The 25,881-nt window shown below is 34.1% G+C and overlaps 3 protein-coding genes across 9 annotated transcripts; 1 reads left to right on the forward strand and 2 right to left on the reverse strand.

Annotated features, from left to right (window-relative positions):
• Positions 1 to 11,023: 11,023 nt before the first annotated feature.
• On the reverse strand, positions 11,024 to 13,405 carry LOC110617062 (vesicle transport protein SFT2B). Of its 6 annotated transcripts, XR_002488306.2 has the most exons (7): positions 13,230 to 13,404; positions 13,061 to 13,114; positions 12,411 to 12,484; positions 12,120 to 12,237; positions 11,706 to 11,763; positions 11,515 to 11,573; positions 11,159 to 11,232 (listed from the first exon to the last, which is right to left on the reverse strand). XR_002488306.2 is itself a non-coding variant. In XM_021759654.2 (6 exons), the coding sequence occupies exons 1-6, from the start codon at positions 13,329 to 13,331 to the stop codon at positions 11,154 to 11,156; spliced, it is 486 nt and encodes a 161-aa protein (XP_021615346.1). In that variant the 5' UTR covers positions 13,332 to 13,404; the 3' UTR covers positions 11,024 to 11,153. The 6 variants fall into 6 exon arrangements, 4 of the variants coding, with proteins under 4 accessions (XP_021615346.1, XP_021615348.1, XP_021615347.1 ...); XM_021759654.2 differs by lacking the exon at positions 11,706 to 11,763 and having other exon boundaries at positions 11,024 to 11,232; XM_021759656.2 differs by having other exon boundaries at positions 11,024 to 11,573.
• Positions 13,406 to 13,714: 309 nt separating this feature from the next.
• On the forward strand, positions 13,715 to 19,081 carry LOC110617459 (splicing factor SF3a60 homolog). 2 transcript variants are annotated; one of them, XM_021760232.2, is made up of 13 exons: positions 13,715 to 14,000; positions 14,097 to 14,383; positions 14,494 to 14,607; positions 14,711 to 14,815; positions 15,191 to 15,333; positions 15,497 to 15,593; positions 15,681 to 15,845; positions 15,953 to 16,024; positions 16,924 to 17,082; positions 17,289 to 17,366; positions 17,727 to 17,855; positions 18,045 to 18,191; positions 18,491 to 19,081. In XM_021760232.2, the coding sequence occupies exons 2-13, from the start codon at positions 14,210 to 14,212 to the stop codon at positions 18,635 to 18,637; spliced, it is 1,530 nt and encodes a 509-aa protein (XP_021615924.1). In that variant the 5' UTR covers positions 13,715 to 14,000; positions 14,097 to 14,209; the 3' UTR covers positions 18,638 to 19,081. The 2 variants fall into 2 exon arrangements, with proteins under 2 accessions (XP_021615924.1, XP_021615923.1); XM_021760231.2 differs by having other exon boundaries at positions 13,715 to 14,383.
• A 277-nt stretch (positions 19,082 to 19,358) lies between these two features.
• On the reverse strand, positions 19,359 to 24,976 carry LOC110617371 (probable plastid-lipid-associated protein 14, chloroplastic). Its single transcript, XM_021760109.2, has 14 exons — positions 24,652 to 24,976; positions 24,150 to 24,478; positions 24,005 to 24,048; positions 23,309 to 23,387; positions 23,108 to 23,224; positions 22,677 to 22,859; positions 22,502 to 22,588; positions 22,066 to 22,172; positions 21,873 to 21,960; positions 21,567 to 21,647; positions 21,392 to 21,468; positions 21,137 to 21,272; positions 20,581 to 20,643; positions 19,359 to 20,266 (listed from the first exon to the last, which is right to left on the reverse strand). Exons 2-14 carry the CDS (start codon positions 24,465 to 24,467, stop codon positions 19,619 to 19,621), a joined length of 2,028 nt encoding a protein of 675 aa, XP_021615801.1. The 5' UTR covers positions 24,468 to 24,478; positions 24,652 to 24,976; the 3' UTR covers positions 19,359 to 19,618.
• Positions 24,977 to 25,881: the final 905 nt, after the last annotated feature.

The raw sequence follows: 25,881 nt of genomic DNA on the forward strand, positions 1-25,881 counted from the left end.
GTTTATATCAAAAGAGGACAACAGGGGCATCAAGGAAATTCCCTGTTTCTCTGTGGAAAAAGGCGAAGTTAGATCAAACCCCTCAACAGTCCAGAACTTCTCTGGAGCCTGGACAACAACCAGAAGAGGAGGCCGGCCAGACGACCTGGGTAAAGCAGTTTCAGCAGCTTGCTGGATGGTCCCGCCCTTCGCCTGCCATACCCGAAGGATCTTCAATGCACCATCCAGACGCCTTAGAGGTAACATCGAATTTTCAAGAATTTTGAACTGACCCATTTTTATTTCAGGAACTGCAAAAAGTTTCAAAACAGTGACAAGTCAGACACAGTTCCCCCCTAAGATGATAAGAGCAAAATCAAAGCAAACCTCTGGGGCACAAGGCAATCTGCTTGAAGAAGGCGTCGAATAGACCTGCCACAGATAAAACAAGAATTTTTCATTTCAACAGAAGGCTCAAGAATGAAGAAAAGCTGGCGCTGATATATACCCGGAGCCTGATAATTTAGCACAAGGCAGAACTACACTAGACTCTAAGCTAATGGTGTCAGATTTCTAAAAGATATTCACAGAAAAGGAAAGAAAGGAGATGTCCAGATAATGATGACAAGAAAGTAAAGGCGGCAGAGGACAAGAAGAATAGAGAAAAGACAGAAAGAGGAAAGAACAGATAGAATTCAGAAACTGTGCCACGACTGAAAGACGAAAGGATGTTATCAAGGCACCTGAACCCGAACAGACGCGATCATAATAGTTCTTGGTATTCAGCCCCTCGGCAGTTGGAGCAATAACTGCCGAGAAGGTGAAGGGGCAATTGATGACCGCTGGATTCCTTCACCCCGGACCAGGGGCTTGACCACAGCCCAAGGCCCATGACGTAGAGGCCCACACACCTGATATACAGAACAAGCCTGGCTCACCCGACTCTCAAGGCCGGGCTCGACCCATTTTCTTCACTCAAGCCGGCCTGGCCCACACGAAGCAGGCCCTCTCCACTCAGGCTTAACGTCTGACCCAACTCTCGGCCCAGTCCTGGATCCAGAGAAGTATTCGCCAGACAGCCTGGCAGATCCACTTGAACGTACGCACGAGGAGAATCAGAGGCCGTTACGCATAGAGCAGGCGGCTGATACCCTAGTACCTCCGAATCCGCATGACAGAGACGCGTGGCCCAATCCGGGAGAGACCTTTACACGTCACCAGCAAGCAAGACAATGTATAAAAGAGGAGTCCCCTCCTCAGGAAACTCAGGCCTTATTCAGTAATACAAAACCCTTGTAAAACCCTATTCATTTGGATCTCAGATCATCAAAATGTTATTTTATTATTTTAGTAGTTTTTAACTAAAACCTATCAAATTTAATTTTAAGCTAAGTTTTCATATTCTCTATTTAATTTTAAAATATATTTTTCTCTTTTTTTTCTCAACAAATACTTCAGAAACTGTAAAAATTGAAAAGAATATATATACATAAATCATGATAATTGTGTTATTAGTATTTAATTTAAATTTAAACTCTGAAAAATTACGATTTAAAAATAAATTTAATAAAAAAACCCTTTTTATTTCTCCCATTTTCTTTTCTTAACAATTTTGAAAAATCCTCAACAAAAATCTTTCAACTTTTTTTGTGGAAGGGAGTATTATTGAAACTAGTTGGAGGTATTTGTTCCCATTGAATTTTTTGATAGAATCAAGATGAATACTTGGCTAAAAACGTTAAGAACTTACGGAAGGAATTTGAAAATGAAAATAAGAAAAGGGATTATTCTTGGAATTGGTCATATTCTTTCAGTATCAAGCATTCTAACACAAATAATTACACAAGGAACATGGCATAAGTATTTTATCTTGAAGCAAATTTATTTTCTAAGTCTTCTTTCTTCTAGATATGCTTTTCTTTTTTTTTTTTTTTACTGAGTATTGACTTTTTTTAAATAATTTATTTAAAAGTAACGGATTTAAATAATATATAATTAATTTAAAATAAATTTAAGTATTAAAACTAATAAATACGTAGAGTGATTTTCACGATACTCTACTCGTCATCATCTATAAGCTGCCTAGCGAGAAAAATTGGTGAGAAAAGTGTCGGAGTTTGGAGTGAGAAGAGAGGAGGTAAATGAACTAAGAGTAATTTTATATTTTTCACATTATTAATTATTATTAATTTTCTATTTAATAAATTTAACAGAAATACTTTCTCTTTCAGAAATAAATAAATTAATATTTAATTTAAAAAATAGAAAAATTCAAGTTATAAATAATAGCAAAGTTTATATAATAAATAAATATTCTGTTATATTTTAATTATTCCGGTCTTTATTTTATGATTTATAGTCCCTCGTATAAGCTCCCCTGGATAATACCTATATTGTTTAAACAATTTTGACCTGTGAAATTCTGACAGATGGATCATGGGGGCAATTTAGTTGGAATCTTATATTTTCTTTTCTATTTTTATAGATTATTAACTTAGAATTTATCTCACCTACCACTAAATTGTATATTCAATTAATAAGAGTTGATTAAAAATAAAAAAAAATTAATATAAACGAGGGTTGGGATGAACTGTTTGTCTATTTTTTTAATTTCTCATTAAAAAATCACAATATTTAAACAAGATTTTGAAGAAAACGGATGCATTCATTGGAATTAGACATTATTAAAATAAATAAATAAAAAAGAATATTGTCAAATTGGTGATTTGGTCTTCTCTTAATTATGGTTAGTTAGCTAGAATCTCAATGTTGACCCTGAATCTACAATTTGTGCATCTTTTATTTTATTTTATTTTATTTTTTTTGAAATGTACAATTTGTGCATCTTAGTTTATGTACTTATTGCAATACTTAATTATTCTGATGGCCAACTTCAATATGGGAAAAATATTTTATTCTTCTTATAAGTTTTCTTCTGAAAACTTTCCTTCCTTTCCGACTGCCTGCCACTCTTATGAGGCATTTGCATACTCGTATTAAATTCGGTTAGAGATTGATTTTGAAATGATTTCAAATCATTTTTTTAAAATCAAAATCAATATTAAATTAAATTGAAATTGAAATGAAACTAATAAATCTGATTCTAGATTAAACTAAAATTTAATTAAAATGGAATTTAAATAAAAAATAAAATTTTAATTCTCATAAACATCAACTCTTTTCTGGATTGAAAGAAAATAAAGAGGAAAATAAACTCTCTCTTGTTAGGTTGGGGAAGGAAAATAACAAAAAATAAAAAATAAATATATAATTCCTCTTTCATGAATATCTCTGATTTGGAGAAAAAATATCTGGGAAAAGTTATGTTAACCATAAAATTACAATGCTAACCTTATTAACTTATCAAAACTTGAGAGAATTTTTAAAGGGTAAAATTATAAAATTATGTCATTTTATTTCTTCTCCTCTTTTTCAAATAAGGTAAAATATTTTTATTTATTTTGCTCTCATCCAAATAAAAAAGAGAAAATAATAGAAATGATTATAATTTTATTTTTACTTTCTCATTTCCTTTTCACTTAACTAAACAGAGTGGAAATATTCAAATATGAAGGCAATCTTTGATTACCCTAGATTGGATGGACGGTAAAAATTAGTTTCATCGCATCCGAACCTAGAGAAGGAGCTTAGCCTCAGGTTTGGAAACTTAGCCTAACCATGACTTGGGTTATGGCTCCTGTCACGTATCTTTCATGGACCCATAAAGAAATTAAAAGTAAAAAAAAAAAAAAAAAAAATCGAGAGAGAGAGACAACCTTTATCTAACACATGAATATAATTAATTTTGTAAGCTCCGCTAATAATTAATTATTTAATTAATGTGATAAAAGATTCAAGGAGCAAATGAAAATGAAAACAATGAATAAATTATAAACAACACACAAATTGAGGAGAGCTTAGTTTAAATTAATAGAATTGCCATATTTTATATCACAAACCTTAAGGAATCAAGTAAACAATAGCATTGGTACTATAAATTAATTAATTAAACACAATATATAACAGTATAGTTTTGTCAGAATGATTCTTATTTTAAATATATAAACCAAATGTTGAGAGATTGTATTTTCTGAATCCATATAAAAAATTTTAATTAAAATAAAAACAAAAGGAGTTTGTGTTAAATTTGGTTGTGTGGGTGATTAGGCCAATTAAATTTATAAATAAATGTAATTTATTAATTAAATTGGTTGTCCGCTAGCTGCATGTAGAAACTCAATTAATCACTTGATGAGTTGTGATAATGATAAAGCAGAAACGACATGGGCAAGTAAGCACACAATTGTTTAGAGTGAGCAAATGAAAGAGGCAGTGTCCCTATGGAGAAGCGAAAGGCAAGCAAGGCATTGTGTTTCTAATCATGGCTAACACCCAATTACAATTTTTGTTGCTCTCTTTGTCTCTTTTCACTTAGTGGCAAATAAATAAATACTTTATTTTTTTTTTTACAAAAAAAAAAAAAAAACTTTCGTGGCTTCATTATCATGTGGATGCATGTGTTTTTAATCTTTAAAGTAAAGAGAGTGTGGTGGATAAATTTTGAATATTTCATACATTTAAGTAAAGTTTATTGATAAAAAAAAAAATTCGGTTTTACGCATTTCTATATTTATTGTCTAAATGTTTAATTTTAAATAAAAATTTTTAATTTTTAAATTTATTATAATCGTAATAACTTTTTAAATTAATTTTAATTATAATTAAATTAATTTATACAATTTCATTATTTTTATTATATAAATAACTTAATTAATTAAAATTAATTTTTAATTAAGATTTTAAACTCTTAATTATATAAAATTTATGAAATATTTAATTTTTTTATAATTAAATAAAAATTTTAATTGAGAATTTTAGATAATTAATGATTTAATATTTTAATTAAAATTTAATTTAAATTAATAAAGTTATTTGTATGATACAAATTAATAATATATGATGTATCATATGATTTAATTTAAATTAAGTTAAAATTAATTTAAAATTTTATTATAATTATAATAAATTTAAAAATTTAAATTTTTTAATTTCTATAAATACCAAATCTCATGAAGTTTGAGTTTGTAAGCCAATAAACCTTCAGGTAATATTACCCATGTTACTGTTAAAATGTAAAGTTGCAAGACAACGTTGGTCTAATTAATGCAATTTCATCCCAAAGAAACATGTATATTACTATAATTAAATAAATAAGTAAAATATATAATTAATATATAGATAATATATTAATATATAAACAATTAAATAAATAATAATAATATAATATATAAATTTCTAAATTATTAAATTTAAAACTTTAAATTTTTATGGGCGATTCATGTATGGCTAATGTTTAATATATATTGCTACGGCTAGATTAAGCTAAGAAGATTATTTTTTTTTCTTTTTTTAATAATTTTGATTTTGAGTGATATAGTATTCGAAAATTTATGGTTCTATGGGCGGTGCATGTATGGCTAATGTTTAATATATACTAGAAAATTGAAAATCTAATGATTCAGTCATTTAATCAAGAGAGAAGACGCAAATAAGACGAAGATGCGGCTTTTCGGCGCAGAAGAAGAGTTTTTCATCTTTATTTTATAGCCAGGAAGAGGAGAGTTGAAATTCAGATTGAAGCAGCCAAGAGACGCAGGCAAGGCATCGTTGAGCGTGATCCAGTAGAATACTGAATGGTGAGATTAGTCGGCAAATGAATCACGCTCCTAAAATCCACACTCCTCCACTTTGGTAAAAGGGGAGAAAAAAAAATGAAGAGAAAAGGAATGGCCGTTTCATTAATTCAGGGGTCGTTTTGTGGTCCTTAGATAATCTGCAAGGGTCAGGGAAAATCAGCATATTTTACAAGTGTTTGTGGTTTTCACGCACCAATCACCTATTTAAGCCAAAATGCCATGATACTACTTTTTCATCTAATATTCATTATATTAATTAATTAATTAATTAATTATTATATTTTTCAACTAAAATTTTATCATAATATGTAAATTTTATTATATTTTAAATAATATTTTAAAATTTTGAATTACGTTTGCATCCGTGAAAAATGTTTTGCACGAGCATGCGCTTGATCACTCGAGCAAATTACATTGGCGCACCTACTGGACTGGCTACCGGCTGCTGGGATGATAATAACTGATATAATGCTACATGGGCTCTTTTTATCTGTTTTTTTTTTTTTTAATGAAATTGAGAATGAGAAAATAGAATTTTAAATTTTTTAAATTTATTTAAATTTTTTAAATTTATTTAAATATACTTATTATCATGTTAATGTGAGTGTTATGACAGTTGACTTTTATATATTTTTTTCTTAATTGTCTTATTTATTTATTTTTTAAATATTAATGAGTATTAATCTATTTTTTAATTTTATATTTACATCTATTAAATATTATAACTAAATCATAATTGCAAACAACTGATCATATTAAATTAAAATACTCTTTAATTTAATTTTTTTTATCTCACTCGAATTTTATTTCCCCTTGATTAATATACTATTAAACAAGCAGCATAACTAAGGAAGTGAGAAAATAATTGTGATGAGATGGATTTTGAGATAAAAAAATGAAAAAAATTAATATTTCTCTATATTTTATGAATTTTAGGCATGTTCCTTATAAAATGTTTTATTTATGATTAGGAAATCGCATAGAAAATTGTTATATTATTTTATAAAAAAATAAAACAATAAATTTTGTATTTACTCTATTGAAATGTTGATAAGTTGTATTTCATAATTGTTCTCTAAATAAGAAAAATAACGGCTTTATATTATTAAGATTATATTGTAAAATTTAATTCAATAAAAAAATTATTTCAAACAATAAAATTTATGTGTTTTTATACTTAAATGCACAACATGTATTAAAAATTTTTAGACATTTTTTATAATGTCTTTTTTATTTATGAAAACATGAATAATTTATTATACATTTTAAATTAAAACTTTATTTTTATTATTAGCTAATAAATATATTACTATTATTTATATTTTTCATAAAAAATAAATATAAAATATAGTTTTTAGTGATTCACCGAAAGAGTGAGACTTAAACCTAAGTCAACCAAATGAATAATATATTCTTAATTATTAGAGCAAATAGATAAATAAATATAAATTTTTCTTAAAAATAAAAAATTATTTTATACAAATTTAAATATGCAATATACTTTTCACTCATTATATTAAATCATGATTGATATATATATAAGGATTTTTTTGTTTATTGCTTTTGGAATTATAGTTAAGAAAAATATTTTAAAACTTATATATTAATAAAAAAACATTGTAAACAAAACTTAAACATAAATTTAAAATAAAAAATTGAAGTAATAAAATTTAAAGTGATATGCTAGCCTGAATGCCAGTTCAGTTGATGGCCCATAAATAACTGGCAGTGGGTAGGTGAAGAAGGGGATGAATATTCATTCAAGCTTTTGCAAGTGTTTGCCACTTTATTTCTCTGAAATTATCATCGTCTTCGTGCACTCCTATTTCCCACCAACCCCCCCAATTCCCTATCAATTTTTTTAAAAAAAGAAAAAGAAAAAAAAAAGCACATTAGTTTAAATAATTTTATTTATCAAGATACATCTTCCTTCACTTTAATCACCAACTTACTCAAAAGTCAAAACCAAACTTTGTTTAATTTTCATTTTGTTTTCACAATACAAGAAATCTTGCAAAAGGGGAGAGTTTTGATGTTTCGGCTGGGCCATCATTGACTGTGATGTTTGTTTTTCTATCACCATACTGCATCGATTTTAATTATTGGTTTTCATTAAACTTTAAACAATTATTATGAATTTCAAATGTTAAATCATTATTATTGATTTCGAATGTTAAAATAGAATCAACGGATGATTTCTTTTTTAATTAGATATTTTGAATTTAATTTTATATATAAAATTATAAAAACTTGAAAGAAAGCTCAAAATATAAATAAAAAATAAGTGTGTTAATAAATTTCGAACATCGAATAGTATATATATACATAACTATCATAGGATTTCTAACTTTTAGCCTTTTTAATTGTTGGGTAAACTATAATTTAGTCCCTCTGGTTTAGTGAAATATAACCTTTCGTCCCTCTGTTTTAAAAAACCTTTAATTTAATCCTTCACATTTAAAAAAAACTGTAATTTAGTCCCTACCGTCAAATTTTCAGTTAACCTTCCATTTATTTTAATAAAAATGACTAAACTACCCTTTTCTCCTCATCTTCTCCTTCTTTTCCCCGATCCTCCTCCTCCTCCTCCTCCTCCTCCTCCTTCTGCTTCTTCTTTTTCTTCTTCTCCTTCTCCTTCTCCTTCTCCTTCTTTTCCCGATCCTTTCTCCTCCTTCTCCTTCTCCTCCTCCTCCCGATCCTCTTCTTCCTTTTATCCTCATCCTCCGACGTAAGACTTTGGAGGTGATGGATTCTCTTACAGCGTTTAGTCCATTTTCAGATATGAACTTGAAATCTTTTTCCACTATGAATGTCGTCCAGTGCTCCTGAAATGTAACATTATTAAATTTGCAAGTTTACAGGTTAGCGTGGTGTTGCTTAATTAAGGTTGAGCTAAAGATTCATGCAAATTTATCGAGGAATTGTTCTCCTATACCCTCATAACTTATGGGGCTAGTTTGGGGCCATAACCGTTAGTGACTTGGAACTCTCCCGGCATCTTTCAAAGAATTTTCATTACAAATACTGATGGGTCATCGTCTCCCCAGTTGCTGCCACCTGCATTATCGGCTGTCAGTAGCTCCTCTGTTTTCACCTGCAATTGCCAACCTGCTGAGTAAATGGAAAAGGAAATGCTCAATATTTTATGTATAGTCCGAAGAGAAAGAGAGTGAAAGCCACCTGCAAGAAGAACCCATTGGAAGCTCTTATCCTAACACGTGTAGAATCATTCGAGTTTTTCACAATCTCAAATGTGTTGGAGATGGCTACTAAGTCAGTCCCATGCCACTGGTGTCCAATCCTAGGAATTGTTTGTTAAATACCCTGAAGTTGAAATGGGTTTCATTGATCCTCCACATCTTCAATAACAAACACCAACATCTGTTAATTAAAAGCACTAGAATAGAAACCAGAAAGAAACTGAAAATGGTAACTTATTTACTTTAAAGGTTTCCCATCGTGAGGCAGACGTCCGATTTGCTACTAAGACGGTTCCTCCACCCAACTCAGCGCAAAGATACTTCCCAACTGTGACCGACTTAAACTGAAGTCAGATCTAACAGCAATAAGCCAATAACAGTCCGACCTCTTTCTCTCTCTCTCTCTCTGAACTTGAAACGCTGAATAGCAAAAGAAACGACGTCATTTTCGACTCATAATAATTGGCATTAATGTTGAGAATGGCGAGCTCCTTCCCGGAGGAGGTGCTGGAGCACGTTTTCTCCTTCATTCACAGTGATAAGGACCGGAACGCAATATCGTTGGTATGCAAGTCCTGGTACGAGGTAGAGAGGTGTTGCCGGAGGAGGATTTTCGTCGGGAACTGTTACTCCGTCAGTCCGCCAATGGTGATTAGGAGATTTCCGGAGCTGAGATCGGTTGAGCTCAAAGGGAAGCCGCACTTCGCGGACTTCAATCTCGTCCCGGACGGTTGGGGTGGTTATGTTTATCCGTGGATCGAGGCCATGGCTAACGCATACCCTTGGCTGGAGGAGATCAGGTTGAAGAGAATGGTGGTTACGGATGAGACTTTGGAGCTGATTGCTAAGTCCTTTAAGAATTTCAAGGTCTTGATGCTTTCATCATGTGAGGGTTTCTCTACTGATGGACTTGCCGCCATTGCTGCTAATTGCAGGTTTTCGTTTTTTCCTCTTCTCCACTCTTGAAGCATTCTTTTCCACTTAAACCATGATTGTTGGGTTGTGCCTGGTTGACGAAGAAATGTGGTTTAGGAGGAGACGAGGGGAAATGGAGGGAATACTGTTTGCTTGAGTTTTTTTTTATGTAAGGGTAGTTTTGCCATTTTTATTAAAATTAACGAAAGGTTAACTGAAAATTTGACGGTAGGGACTAAATTACAGTTTTTTTAAATGTGAAGGATTAAATTAAAGGTTTTTTAAAACAGAGGGACGAAAGGTTATATTTCACTAAACCAGAGGGACTAAATTACAGTTTACCCTTAATTGTTCCATTAAACTCTAGAGAGCATCATCATACCACAGGGGTCATTCAGCTATAGTTATACCACAAGGCAGAGTTCCTTTAATGTTTCTAAATTGCAATCTCTCTTTGCTCTCTTTTTTTCCCCTGGTCTATGAACACCTTACCTAAGAGAAGTCCTTCACTAAAGAGCCAGTATCAAGGTAAAGAGAGCATTTGCACCACGTGGCTGTCAAATCTAAATTCTGGGGACACTATGAACGTGGTCAGAAATAGTAGTTTTCATGTAGGGGCATGGTGGGAGTAATGGGGTGGTCTTATATCTGATGGAGACAAGGACTGATCATCTGCTTTAAATGGGTAGGTTCTACTATTTGTGATTTTTGTACAACAAGTTTTGGCAGTTCATTCTAGATTCTGTGGTAGGTAGATGCCACTAAGGTAGTATAGTTGAGTGTTGGGTCTCATCTACTCAAATGAGTTTGGTGCAATGTTCTGACTTTTCAAACTGTCACTGCTTACAGCTTGATTCTTGAAAAAGGTACGAGACAAGATTTGTTTGTCATCAGCAGTCCCCTGTGCCCTGAGCAACCACAACTTCAATATTTAGATCTACTAGAAAATGGAGGCATCCCAAAAAGTAGTTTTTGGGTTTTCACGGGGCTAGAGGCCCTGCTATACAAGAGAGTCCCGAGCAGGATCGCCCATTTGTAAGAGATTGAGCAGGGATTCCAAGGCCCTTGTAATTTTCTTGGGCACCACACAGTAATGGGCAAGTTCGAAGATTTTGGGCCCTTATTATCTTGCATAGTGCAAGACTTGGATCTATTTGGCATTGCTATTATTGAGAACTGTTTTTTCTTAAACAAGGAGAGTAGACTCTAAGATGCATATATTGAGAGTGTGCATGATATTCCAATTCATATTTTTTAAAATTTAAAAGTATGTAACAGTTCATATTTTGGTGAAAACAAATCCAGGAAGACAGCCGTGACCAATGAGAATCCCAAGCCATCAATCTTCACGAATTTGCATGATCTATAGCTCAGTGTCACAGAACCGGACCATCAAATTAGACACCATTGTGCGAGCAAAAGGAATGTAACTCAGACTGTACCTGAAATGATTCAGACAGGGAAAATGTAAGTGGTTTGAAAACCATTAAGAGTGCCTGATAAAAAGATTTTATCTTTAAGGGCAGAAAATCTATTATAATGATCTTGCCATATGGATGAATGTCTGAAATCAGAGTATGTACAGAAAAAAAAAATTTTAATAGAGCCGTGGGTAACTAGCAGAGGAGTGTATTACATTGATTTTTGGTGCAAAATTGAAAAGAAGTACAACTTTTCACTAATGTCCTCAAGCCTTCCAAAAAAAGGGATAAAGAAAAACTCACCAAGAAAGGGCACAAATCTCAAAGATGATTGCAATTACCGTTAAAATCTTGCTATGGATCTGAAGCATGGAATGAGAAAGACAGGGTACACGATCACATTAGCCAATTAAAGGCAAATTAATGAGAAACTAGAATAGTTTAATACAGAATGCTAAATAAAAGATTTAAGTTTTTTTTCCCACGATTCTCACTTTCTCTGGACGAAAAGTTTTCAATGCCTTCCAGTATATTTTGTACACTTTTTCTGTTCTATATAAAAAGAATGGAGTACAAAAAAATTATGAGAAACTGGCACAATTTATATTCGCCTTGCACTTGATAACAATGAAGAAACATAAGTAACTTGAATAAAAATGATAAGAAGACGCTTCTATCTCATTCCCTGCAGTAATTTTGGTATCAAAACAATAAACACAGTTCACCATAACAAATTACTTAAAGAGAAAATATTTGGAAATAGCATTTTAAATAATTGAAGCTAAAAAATAAGGCATCAGGCTTCATCTCAATAAAAATTTCATATAATTTCTCTACTTAAATTTCCAAGCCATACAGGGGCATTGCCACTATTCAGATCCACAAATGGATCAAGATTGTTAACTTACCCAGAGAGCACAAATAAGAGATATAACAACAAATCCAATGTAAATAGCTGTTGCATAAATTCGGACAGAGTCAAACATCACACTTAGTTGCTTCCCCACTCCAATGAGGAAGACTGTGCTGCCAATCAGGAAGACGAGTTATAGAACATATTAGAAACCATTGAGAAGAAGAAAAGCTTTATTAAACTGAGTCAGCAAATATCAGAATGGCATTACTAACACATTCTTATCAGTTTATACTGTTGAACCATTTAAGTCATTTCCAAGATTTCAAACTCATAATCAATTTACCTTCCCACTGCCAACACATTGCCAAAAGTAAATAATACTGCAAATTTGATGGGCTTGACAAAGACGATCAATGACTGCAATAGAAGGAATAGCAAAAGTATGAGCAACTACAATCAACAAAGCTATAAATTCTGGACGCCAGTCCAAGCAAATAGACCTTCTCAAAAGCAACAATGAACACTTGTGAGCAAGGGAAAGACATAAAGAGTGTAACTTGTCAAAATCAAATACGTTAACAACCTGATCCACATGGGAAAAAATCTGGAAAAGAAGATGGATTTGCTAAATACGCATTTCCTTATTCAAGTGGCACAAGCATATCAAAAACTTGGAAGGAAATTCAGTTAATGCAGTACGCAAGCCCAACACAAGCTCAAGCAGCAAGTGTCCAACATCTTCAAGATGGGAGGAAAGCTCCCATTTCTCCAAGGAAAAGGAAAATTCCAATGATTCGTCATCCCATATGCATAATTTGTTAGTGGCACCAAGTAAACAGGGTGTTGTAAAATGGTTTCAGTTGGAAGCAGCATAAGAAGCATGCAGCCATAACAAGTTCAAGAATGTGGGTAATTTTCCTCACTAATAAGGCTTCAACTAGTAATTAAACTAGATAAATTAACAAGAAAGAACACTTGATTTAGGATTCATACCAGAAACGTACAAGCCAGACCAGCGACCAAACAGGCAGCAAAAGCGTACATTCTCTTAACGATCAAAGGAAAAACAAAAAAACAGTATAAGTTTAAACTATTTTAATATCAACCTTTTCAATGGGAAAAAATAAATTGATCGAAATTGAAAATTTCAGAGAAGTGAAACCTGCGCAGGTGAAAGAGAACAAAGGTCATCTGATTCATCATCCAAGAAGCTCTCTCCTCTCTCTCCATCGTCCCCTGATATGAACTGGTTCAGCTTCCGCATTATTTTTCTTTTAGTTTATCATTCTCAGTCTGAACCCAGAGCAGAAAACAAAGGAAAGCCGAGTTTTAACCATCTATTTGTTTATTTATTTATTTATGTTGCTCCCAAGTTTATCTAAAACCGGTGTCGTATTTGTCCACATATCGTCCCTCAGAATTAAGAGTTGTGAGAGTTTCGGGATTGAATTAATTGATTCGGTTATTTAATCTAATTGTTTTTATTTAATTTTTATTTCATTTTCAAAAAAAAAATTGTTTTTATTTAATTATTTTTTTTTGAATTTTTTATTTTTATTTGGTTTGGTTTATTAATTAAAATCAATGATAAAAATCAAACCGACCGTGTATATATATAATATCTTTACTAGACAGTCTAGTCATTCTTCTGCTGCTTCTTTCTCTTCCTCTCTTACGCTCGTCTCTTGTGTCTCTCATCCCTCAACCTAAATCTCCCTTTTTGTCTGCCTCCCTCTCTCTCTCTTATCATTTCTCAACCTCAAGTGTCCCTTTTTCTTCCTGCCTCTCTCTTTTCTCAACCCATTCTCTTCTTCTTTTCTTCGAGTTACTCTTCCACGTTGTCGCCATTCGCCGTTGTCTTCATCTTGCATGCATTTGGAGATTGAAGCCACAAAGCTCCTCTCAGCGATCTACGGCACCATCCATTGATCTTGTCGGTTTCTATTATATTTCGGTTCGGTTCGGTTTCCGTTTGAATTTTTTATTAATTCTGTTTTTGGGTTTCTCGATTTCGGTTCGGTTTCCTCAGCCCTGCATTTACGAACTTGTGTCGGAGAAACCCTAACCGACCTGAATTCACCGTGGAAACGCCATTAGAAGCGATTGCTCAAAATCAGAGAGGCAGAGGCGGAGGCCACCAAGATGTCGTCAACGCTTTTAGAGGTGACTCGCGCAGCTCATGAGGAAGTGGAACGGCTCGAGCGGCTCATAGTGAAGGATCTCCAGAATGAGCCTGCGACGAACAAGGACAGGCTCTTTCAGAGCCACCGAGTTCGCAACATGATTGAAACCATCATGTCTACAACACATAAACTCGTAATTCCTGAGAAAAAAATCACTTGAATAACCAAAATACGTTACTGGCGCTGGATTGTTGTTATTTAAGCTTAATTATGCTTTTTTTTTTTTCAAAATGGTTGCGTCAGGTTGAGATTTACGAAGATAAGGATAGTGCAAGGAAGGACGAAATTGCAGCTCTTGGGGGACAAACAGCAACAGGAACAAACGTGTTTAGTGCATTTTATGATAGGCTGAAAGAGGTAAATTTCGATGTATATCTCGTTGTTGATTGAGAGTGAACAATATCTACATTTGGAGTTGTGGTGTGGCTATTGATTACGAAGACTGTGTGTGCGTATGCAGATTCGCGAGTACCATAGAAGGCATCCAGCTGCACGCGTTGTTGATGCCAACGAGGAGCATGATGCACTGCTTAAAGAGGAACCCCTAATTGAGTTTACTGGAGAGGTCTCCCTCTCCGACTTGTATTCCCTACTACTTAATTATGCCTTTCTATTGTGATAAATATGTTAAACAATTGCAATCAGATACAAAGCTTGTCTGTAACATTTCTTTCTCCCCTTTATCTTTTGCTTCTTTAATTGAGTTGCACAATTAGATGGTGACTTAATATAATGCATTATATACTGAAAATTAGCATGATAACTTTCTTACAATCAAGTACTGCATGCTCTTGCATTTTATCTTTATTTGTTCTTGCAATTGATTCTATCTTGCTTTGGCACTTCTTTTCCATATAATCAAGAACATTAATTTTTCTCCATTTTACTCCTCTGTTCTGCAACATAGATTATCAATAACTTATCTAGTTTTATTTTTCAGGAAGCATTTGGGAAATATTTGGACATGCATGAGTTGTACAACCAGTTTATTAATTCAAAGTTTGGGGAGCCTATTGAATACTCTGCTTACCTTGACGTTTTCTCACAAACACATAATATCCCCCGTAAGCTGAAGCTGACAAGGTATCTCTCTCTCTCTCTCTCCCCCCCCCCCCCTCCCTCCCTCCCGTGCAAGCAGAAAAGTATTATTCATTAGTTGTGCAGCACTATATTCACCCATATTTTATCTTTGGTGCATGTAATTCTTCCAGGACTTGATTGTTAAGTTGTGCTTTAATTTCTGCAGGCAGTACAGGGAGTATATGGAGAATCTACTTGAGTATTTAATTTACTTTTTTCAAAGGACAGAGCCTCTGCAAGATCTTGATAGAATATTCTCAAAGGTTTGTTCCAACAACAACATCTAAGCCTTAATCCAATCAAGTTGATTTGGTCATGTGCCTTGTTTGACAATTAAGATGTTGAGGCAGGTCACAGCTGAATTTGAAGAGCAATGGGAAAATGATAACGTGCAAGAATGGGAGAAGGATGTGAAAGAAAATGGGCAAGCTCCACCTCAGCATACTGTTATTGATCTAGATTTTTACAGCACCGTTGAAGAACTGATGGAAGTGGGCCCTGACAAATTAAAGGAGGTAAGAATGTCTGTTTGCAGTTGTGTCCTAATGCAGCCATTATGTTGATTTTAGTTGTCTTTCCTGTTTACATTTTATCAGTCAACCATAATTTGCTTCCCTGGCAGGCACTAGCTGCATTAGGACTAAAGAGTGGTGGTACTATTCAGCAGCGTGCAGAGAGGCTTTTCCTCACAAAGGTTGCTCTATTCTTTCATTATGGAATCTGGGAGATTAAAATTCAAAATCTGAATATGTGTTCCGTAATACTGTGTTTTAACATCCTAGTTAGACCACTTATATCTGGTGGAAGAGGGAACTTTACTTTTTGCTTCATATTGATGCTCCATATTGACACAAGTCAGTTACATATGTTAATTTAAAGCGGAAATTTAATAGATATGTGTCTGAATCTTGTAACTATTAATCACCATCTCTTCTTTGTTTGTCCTCTTTCCAGTTGGAATGCTGACTAGATAGAAGGGGAAAAAGGGGGGTGGGTATTGGGACACCAGCTAGATGCTTCTGTTTTTCAGGGTCAAGGATAGGCGTGTGATGTTCTGCAATTACAGTTCCACTGATAAAATATTTGTTAAATTTGGACCAGACTTAACTCACCCCAAAAGCTAACTCAAGGGGAGGAGTGTCATACTATGCTCCATATAAAGGACACATTACCCCTTTCCACAACCGATGTGGGATTCAACACACTCCCTCACGCCCAAAATTTTACTGGTGGGTGACATATTTATGGGAGACCCAACATCGGATGGGGAGACTCTAACACTATGTTAAATTTGGGCCGGGCCTAACTCACCCCAAAAGCTAGTTAAAGGGGGAGGAGTGCCTATGGCCCATATAAGGGCACATTACCCCCTTTTCACAACCTATGTGGGATTCAACAATATTAAACATGACATTTTAGAATTTAGATACCATTTTATTTATGAAATTGAATCCTGCTTCTCACACAGCTGTTCTTTCATTGGAAACTCCTCATTTCCTGAATTTTGATTGAAGTACTGTTCGGACATCTCTATTTTAATTTTGCATGAGGTTCCTATTAGAATGTAATATTTATGTTATTCATTTTGTGCAGGACACATCACTTGAAAAGTTGGACAAGAAGCATTTTGCCAAAGGTTCACGTGGATCAGAACAGAATGGAGGTGCACCTGCCATTAAAGAAGTTGAAAATTCAAAAGAAATTGCACTGATGGAGGCCAAAATGAAAAAACTATGTGATTTACTGAGTGAGGTAAGCTACTGTTGCAAAATTGTCCAACTCTCATTGATCCTCTTAGAAGACATTAAGATCTAAAGAGAGTTGATGTCAGCTTTGTTTGTTTGCCTGTACTGCATTTGAATATCATGGTGCGCTTTAATTAACCTTCTGAAAATAGGCTGCCATTTTATTTTTTTCTAACAGTCTTAGATTTTATTTATTTTTTAACCCTTCTGCAGACTATTGTACGAACAAAAGAAAATGTTGTGAAGAAGCAGGCTCTGACATATGATGAAATGGAAGCAGAACGTGAGGAGGTAAGTTATCTTGGGTACTTTTCCTATGGTGTAGACCCAATTCAACGACCTGTCAAAATTTATATTGGTTTTGAAAATTCTTCACAGAAGTTGATGAAATTTTTGAAATTTATGCCAATATCCTTTCTGGCCTGGCAGTACAAGTTACCTAGTGCATTGGCAAGTAGGCATAGCATAATTGCATCTGGAAAATTTGAGTAATCAAATTACTATGATACTTTTGTCTTGAAACTTTTCCTATCTTCCCCTTGTGCTTGATATGTAATTATTATTATTTTGTTATATTGTAACATTTAGGATAGTCGAATCTTTCTATCTTGAGGTTGCTACATGGTTGTTTTATCTGAAAATGTGGGGCAGGAAGAGACACAAGCTGACACTGAAAGTGATGATGAGGAGCAACAGATTTACAATCCTCTCAAGCTACCGATGGGTTGGGATGGAAAGCCTATTCCTTACTGGCTGTACAAGCTTCATGGTCTTGGTCAGGTATCTTCCTCTTCTTGGTAGTAGTAGCATATGAAACTATATTTTGTGTTCCAGTATTTTAGGTATCTTTCTCAGCCTGGTGTCTTCCCTTGTGTTTAGTTAATCTCCACATTTATGTTACCCTAGAGACTATTCATAGGTTATATGTCTGTTGCCTGCAAGTTGAGAACTTATGTTACTTCTTCTCAGGAATTCAAGTGTGAGATATGTGGGAACTATAGTTACTGGGGGCGTAGGGCTTTTGAGCGGCATTTCAAGGAATGGCGCCATCAGCATGGGATGCGTTGTCTTGGCATTCCAAACACCAAGAACTTTAATGAGATCACATCAATTGAGGTATATGCTTTTGCAGGACTTGTCCTTCAAATGAAGTGTTTCATTGTGGTGAATTTATTTGTTTGTTAGTACTAGGCTATTTTTGTGGTACCATTCTGGTAGTGTTTACATGTGCAAATGGATGGGTGCGCTTTAGTATCTGCGTGATTTTATAAAATAAATTGACAGTGGTAAGGTGTGACTAGAATTGACGGTATAGGTGACTGCAAAATATTTTCATTCTATGCTGAAACACCTTTATAATTGTTATTCTCACTCTTGATTATTCCCATCCTTTAATCTAACTACATGTTTTTCAGGAAGCAAAAGAATTGTGGAAGAGAATACAAGAGCGGCAAGGATTGAACAAATGGCGACCAGATCTTGAGGAGGAATATGAAGACAAAGAGGGAAATATCTACAACAAAAAGACATATACCGATCTGCAGCGTCAAGGATTGATTTAAGTTCACGATACTGGTGAACGAGCCTGCTTCTGGAGCGAATGAATTTTTGGAATTGGCCCACATCACCGAGAAACCTTCCAAGCCAAGGCACAGTTTCAATTACAGTTCTTAGCATTATCATAGCCACCTAGTCCTGGACTCTGTAATGCTGCAGTGTATTGCGCTACTTTGCATGCTAAAAAATTTCATCATTTTGAGAGAATTGAAGTATTCCAAAGATGAATGAACCTAAATCATAAATTCATCTAATTTTCCTCTCTCCCCTGCCTCGATGCATACTGCCTACGAGGAGCTGGTGTGGCAAATGACATGAGTATTCACAGTATATCTAAGGTTTGTGTAGGCTTATTAATTTTGTTAACATGGTATGTAAGATCTTGATGATTCCCACGGTTGTATTAGGAGTGGAGGAACTATATATGATGGATTAGTTCCGTGTCTGGCTTAACCCTATCGTCCTTTTACAATCCAGTGAATATTTTATTTTCACCAGCAAAAAAGTAAATAAATAAATATAGGGTGTTTGTGTTAAAGTATTTCGATTACTCTTCGTCGATCCTAAAAATGATGGTGAAGGGCACTTGTTAGCTTTGTGTTAATTGCTAACGCGACAATGTTCACATCAGTATCGAATGAATTCAAACTCAAACGCCACCTGGGCACTAATTCATCTTTCAGTGGTCTTATCTTTTATCCAAGAAAGATTGCAACAATAAAGAAAGAAACAAAAAGGATTTTCATTATTGCTTTTTCACATCACAAGTTCGCTTTAATTTTCAATTTCTCAAGTACATACAGAATAAGGAAAATCTTGCACAATCTATGTAGTAAACTTTACAGATTTGTAAATGGAGTACACAGCATCTTATCCAATCAATTCCAGGTAGTATACATATCGTGAATTAGATAAGAATTTTTGTACAGATTGTACAATAAGAGAATGAAGAACATAATTACACTTCCCTCCATGAAAATAGTTATCTACAATGTTTCATCAACGCAAGACCTTGTAAATAGGAGAGCTGAACCATTCACCCCACGGAGGACTAGAAGCCTGGAGTCCACATATGTCCCACAAACAAGCTTTGACAAATCAAACATTTCAGGAGGTATTTGCGTTCGAACTTCTTTAATTATATTTTTTGCAGTAGCAACAGTTTGATCAAGTGTTGCACCAAGATTCATCGTCACCTCTATGTCATTTGAAGCAAGCTTAGCTACTGGAAGGCTTGATGGGAACTCCTTAAAAGGGATTGCTTTCCTCCATTTCCTAGCTGACAATTTCTGAAATAATGAATCAAAATTGTTTGATTGACCGAAGGAGAACCTTCCAGCACTTTTTTCTTCCTTGAGATACAACCGTCTTCCGGATGTTAATCTAAATACAGAGTCTACTTCCAATTTCCCAGTAATGCCAGTCTTATCATGAGGCCAATCATGACCCATCATGACTGTGAAGCCAATATCAGAAGTGAAAGAAAGGCTGGTGTTTAGGTTTGATGCTCTTGAAACAGTTAGGTTAACATCTCCGATGAGAACCCGAGCTGAGGGCTGACGAAGGGTTAAGCCTATGTGCCTCCCCGTACAGTACAATAGACGCCATTTTCCAGGCAGAAACTCCAACCAGCTCTGCAGATCAAATTGAGAGAACTCCAATAAACCTTAAAATAGACCAAGATTAAAGTGCTTCATGCTAAAAGTTTTAACTGATCACTAGAGTGTCTCTACTTCTACTTCATGAGAAGTTTCTCATTGATCCAGAATTAATTTATGATAAAAAAGTTAACCATCTTCATATGAACTGAGCATGCAAATTGCCAATGTGAGGTAAAGCCCTAACTGGCAGCCACATTGATCTAGCATATAGAATACTTGTCTGGTGGTCCATAAACAATGCAAAGAAATCAATGTCTACAAACCTACAATAATGTATCAAGCATTACCTTTGGCCTTGAATGCGGGTTCAGCATCTCCATCAATTCAACAAAGTAGGCAAGCCTATTACGCTATCAGAAAAAATAAAGAAAGGGTCAATCAGCCAGTTTTCGTTGTAGTTACCGCCAAATACTAAAAACCTGATAATTGAAATGGAAACATATGAAGATGACTCCAAGGATATAAGAATCAAATAATTCAATCTCCTATATTTCAGCTTTACTGGAAACAAAGAGCTTCTACATCTCACAAGACATAGTGTCCCACCATTGGTCAAGATGCAGGATTGCACTCCTCAAGCTTGTAAATGATTAGAAAACAGCACCCAAAATTATAGGAACCAATCATGACGTGGATATCAGCAGAACCACAGTTTCACTGGTTCAATCTCTGAGATAATCCAAATCACATAATTTATGCCATCTTTTGTTTTGTCAAGTTTGAAAATAAGCCAGATCACATGGATTTCATATGCATGATATTTCAACTTTTCCGCGCAACCAACACACTTGCATGCTGGCAAATTCACAATGAAGGAACTAATGGCAGGCAAACTCATAATACCTGTGGCCTGCTGTAAATATATTCCTCTGCAATGCGCACTGCAGTTGAACCAAGGCCCCACCTAATAATATTCATGGATGGGACAACCCGCCATCTAGGTCCACACAAAAATGGGTGTCTGAGAGCATCCAAACAACTGAAAGACAAAGTATGATCATTACAAATAGATCATCAACCTCAAACTGCAGTATTTAGTCAACATAGTGCTGCAAAAGGAATTATATACTCTTTTTAAATGAGAGAACTAGGGAATACCTTATTCTCTTAGAAGGTTTGTTTGCAAGTAACAAGGACAGAAGGTTCCAACCAGCACCCCAATTCCGATCAAGTATCTACAGAAAAGTAAAACAATGAATCCCACTAAATCCATAAGGACCAGATATGAAGCGATAAGATTCCTGTAACTTATATTGATGATACATATACTCACTTGGAGTCCAGCACTACCAGATGGGGAATTCCTTCTAAGTATTCGCAATAAAAATTCCCGCAAGCATGAAGGATCATTTCCCTGCAACCATGAATGGAAATTAAATTATGTGCTTGACATAACAGGTAGTCATACTCCCGATGAAAAAAATCGTTTCTCATTTGTCTGCTCTGAGTATTAGTAAACAGAAAATTTTCTGCAGGCATCTAGAGATGTAATGTATGTGTTCATTTGATTAAGTTAGGTTCTGAACTGTACGACCAAAAAGCTCACATGGAAATGCAATAATCAAGATCAGTAAGTTACCTTCACGAGGAATGATTTGAACCTTGTGAAGATTGCAGGATCCATTAATTCTTGCAACACCATTTTTGCCATCATGAATCCAACACATCTTTGCAACATTTTGGAAACAGAATGAGCTTTATGCAGACCTCCTGGCAGCATTTAGTTTGAAATTGAAACATATTTTATATATTGACATCTCTCTACACCATACCTCATGTCAAATGCAATCATCATCTGTCGCCGGTCTATGCAGGTGTCCAGCGCATTACTGTTTGGACCATCCTCATAAAAGTCAGCAGCGTTCCCTAGTATCCCTACCTAATAAATTATGAAAATTTCAAAGCATTTCAGAGTATGGTATAAATTGAATGAAGAAATAAATACAATTTCTTTAATATGTTTAAAGGACCACAATTTCTTATTATTTAACATATTCTAATGAGCTACCAATATTTTATAGCTTAAGAGAATATTACTTATCCACTTCAACACAAAATCATAGTGCAGTTTATAGATACTAGACCAAGAGCAGCTCTCCTCCTGGAGGATTTCACTTTACTCATTGGGAACTCATACATACAAAATAAACTTCCAAAATTACAAGCCACATAATTTAACTTCTAAATGTTGGCATAAGAAAAGTTTACCTTAACATGTCTATCGACTGGGCTTATATGAACATTCTCCAGCCTCAACTCTGTATGGGCAAGTCCATGACTGTGCAAGTAATTCACCTGAAGGACATAACAGAACCACCTTAGTTCTATTGAATGGCAAACAACGTACAGTATGCAGTCATTTATACAAATAAATTAAACATACTCCAATTAAGAGATCTCTCATCAATATACGAATGATTCGTAGCTGCCGAGAGACTGCAGGCCCTCCAATTGTATCATCTCCCACCCTCCTCACAGATTCTTCATCCAATGCTAGAGTAGCTTCCAAGGTAGGAAGCCAATCCGATTGTTGAAGCCAATGCCTCAAAGAAAAACTGCCATGATACTGCCAAAAGAAATGGAAGTTAGAAAAAGTCAATCCCTTCTAACCCTCACACTTTTAGGATTTTAAAAGTAAAACATTGAAAGGCTGGAATACAACCCTCAGTGCTCAAATGTAGACACATAAGAATGCAAACTCTCCAGAAATATTATCCTTAGATTCAGAAACCAATCTATCAAGTATTAGAGAAACTAAATGATTTCTCACCACACAGCACCCATAAATCCATCTCTTCAAAGAGAATTACCTACCCCATGAACCAGGGTAAACAAGCCACGGCCGCTACTTGCAGGTGAATAGATATAACCATGAACTTGCATCGAGTAAGAATGGTAAAGGAGTCTGCGGCGGACTAACTTCTTCAAAACCTACAAGACAAATAAGATTGGCAAGTTATAGCAAATTGGAAGCCTTAATATACCATGTAAAATTTCAATAGCACAGATACAAACCTCTATTGCTCGCTTTCCCCTACGTTGAGCTTGTGAGCTTAGAAATTGCCGGAGCACAACTCTGGTTTTATATAAAGGGCTGCAATTCCATAATGCCACAGACATTAACCCACCATTTCACTGATAACAAGCATTGAATTTTTTCTCAAAAACCTATTAAAACGTTTTTCAACTTTTCTCTTAGTCAGCTTCATCTTTTCTCTTCATCAACAAAATAATCCTTATAGCAAATGACCAAATTACCTCTTTTTTCCTCCTCCTCCTTCTTTATTGATTATTTCTCCTCTTCTTCTTCGGTTTTTCTTTTATTTTTCTTTAATTTTTTTTTATTTTTCTTCTTTTAAAGAAGAAGAGATTTTTCTTCTTTTTCTTCTTCTTTTTCTTCTTCATAGTTTTTTTTTTCTCTTTCTTCTTTTTCATCATCTTCTTGACAAGGAAACGAAAAAAATTTTCAGAAAATTAAAATTAGAGACGGATTTATTAATAACAGTAATATTCAGAGAATAAAAAAAAAATTTTATTTAAAATCAAAATTAAATTTTAAAAATTTTCACTTGGTCTTTTCTCTATTTTTAACGGAAAGAAAAGTAAAAAAATTAATAAATAAAAAAAAATGCAAGAGAGACGTATTAATAATAATAATATTTAGAAATTAAAATGTAAATCTCCCATTTTTTTAAATAAAGGAAAACTAACCTGCTAGAATCCTTCACTATACCTTCGTAAACTACTTCATCCGCCTACAACAAGAACCGATTTCAGAAAATCATATGAATTTGAACTAACCCAAATTAAATAACCAAAAATCACACGTGAACAACTGCATTTGAGTTCTCCATACCCTCCCACCAAGGCCAATACTGACACGGTTAAGCAGTTTAAAATCGGACATGCTGAACCTTATAACATGCCCTGATTCTTCCTCCAGATAATCCGTCAAAGCACTGCGAGCATTTTCTGCTGATTCCAGTGGAGGCACGGCTTTTCTAGATAATGAGCATTTGGTTTTCCAGACTTGTCTTCTATAAGAAAAGGCAGACTTACGTTTGACACAGACAAAACTAGGCTTAATCAGTCTTGTCGAAATATTTTCACTAAAAAATTTCACTTCCACCCGCTCCGGGCTTGTAGCGAAAGCAACTCCCCGTAGCGCAGCCATCGAATCAGAATCTGCATAGAAGACAACAGACCAACAATCGTAATTTGTGAATTACAAAGATTTTCAGTTTTTTTGAAAAGGAGTGTTTGACAATAAGATCACGACAGTTAATTTCCCCTAAATAGTACGAAAACCATAAGAATCGGAGAAGAGAAAGCAGAGATCAGAGAGACTTAGGACTTACCAGAAATAGAGGACACACGCAGAGAGAAGGAGAGAAAGAGGAGGAGGATGAGAGTCAATTCAAGGGCTTAAGAAGGTGAGAACAGGGAGAGAGAGAGAGAGAGAAGCGTGCAAATAGAGAGGGTAGCGTGTGAGAGTTGCGTGAAAGTGTACGCTGGGGGCGTTGGCTCCATGAGTTGAGCTCGTGTCTACGTCTGCCTCTACAAATATCTGTCCCGTTCCTACAAATGTGGGGGTAGGAAGCTCTCCGCCCCCGGAGCTGGAATTGAGTTCTCGGCGAATCCGTCCAATGACACGTCGATAATTCCGAGCTTATCCATTTCACTATTACACAAAATTCCGTATTCTATGACCCATAAAAATCAATAATTCTATTTATTATATAGAAATCACAATTCACGTGTTAAAAAAAATTGAGTATAATATATTTTAATGGGTCGGAAAATCCAGGCCTTTCTCGCCAACGTAGCCCGCAAATACAGAGAGCCCGTATAAAGGAAGCCCACACTGCTCAACTCCACTCCTAAACCTCTGGCCGGTCACGATTTGGTTCTAAATCCAAATCAAATCGTGTAGATGGATATATCCTTTTACCAAAAATATCAAAATTTTCATTTAAAAAAAATGAATTAATTAATTGATTTTTACACTGATAAAGTTAAATAAAGAAACATTGCATTTAAAGTAAAAGTTATTTTCATAGTCCAATACCATAAATCGAAGTTAAATGCTGAGTTTACTTTTTCAATCTACATTAATTTGATTAATCATATTATTATTTTTTATAAATATATTATGATTAAATTTAATATATGTTGAATAAAATTTAAAGTTTACATTAGAATAATAATAGTATTAACTTTTTTATTTCAAAAAAATATCCTTAGCAATTTCTAAAATCATATTGAGATTCATATTCCTTTTTAGGAATTATAATATGTTGATTAATTTATAACCTGAGACTATAATTATAGGTTAACTATTGAATTTAATCTTTCACGTTGAATTATTTTGACCATCCCAATTTTTTTTTTCTTATTCATTGACCATTATTATAATAAACAATAATAATTATTATATCATCAAAATCAAGAGCTAAATAAAATAATACAAATTTCGTCTCTCTTCTCTAATATCTGTATAGTGCGAATTTAAACTAGTTTTGATAGTATAAAAAATACTATTATTAAATTATAATTATATACATTAATTTATTTAATTTCAATTGAAT

The sequence above is a fragment of the Manihot esculenta genome, chromosome 6 (genome assembly GCF_001659605.2).
Source record: "Manihot esculenta cultivar AM560-2 chromosome 6, M.esculenta_v8, whole genome shotgun sequence".
NCBI lineage: Eukaryota > Viridiplantae > Streptophyta > Magnoliopsida > Malpighiales > Euphorbiaceae > Manihot > Manihot esculenta.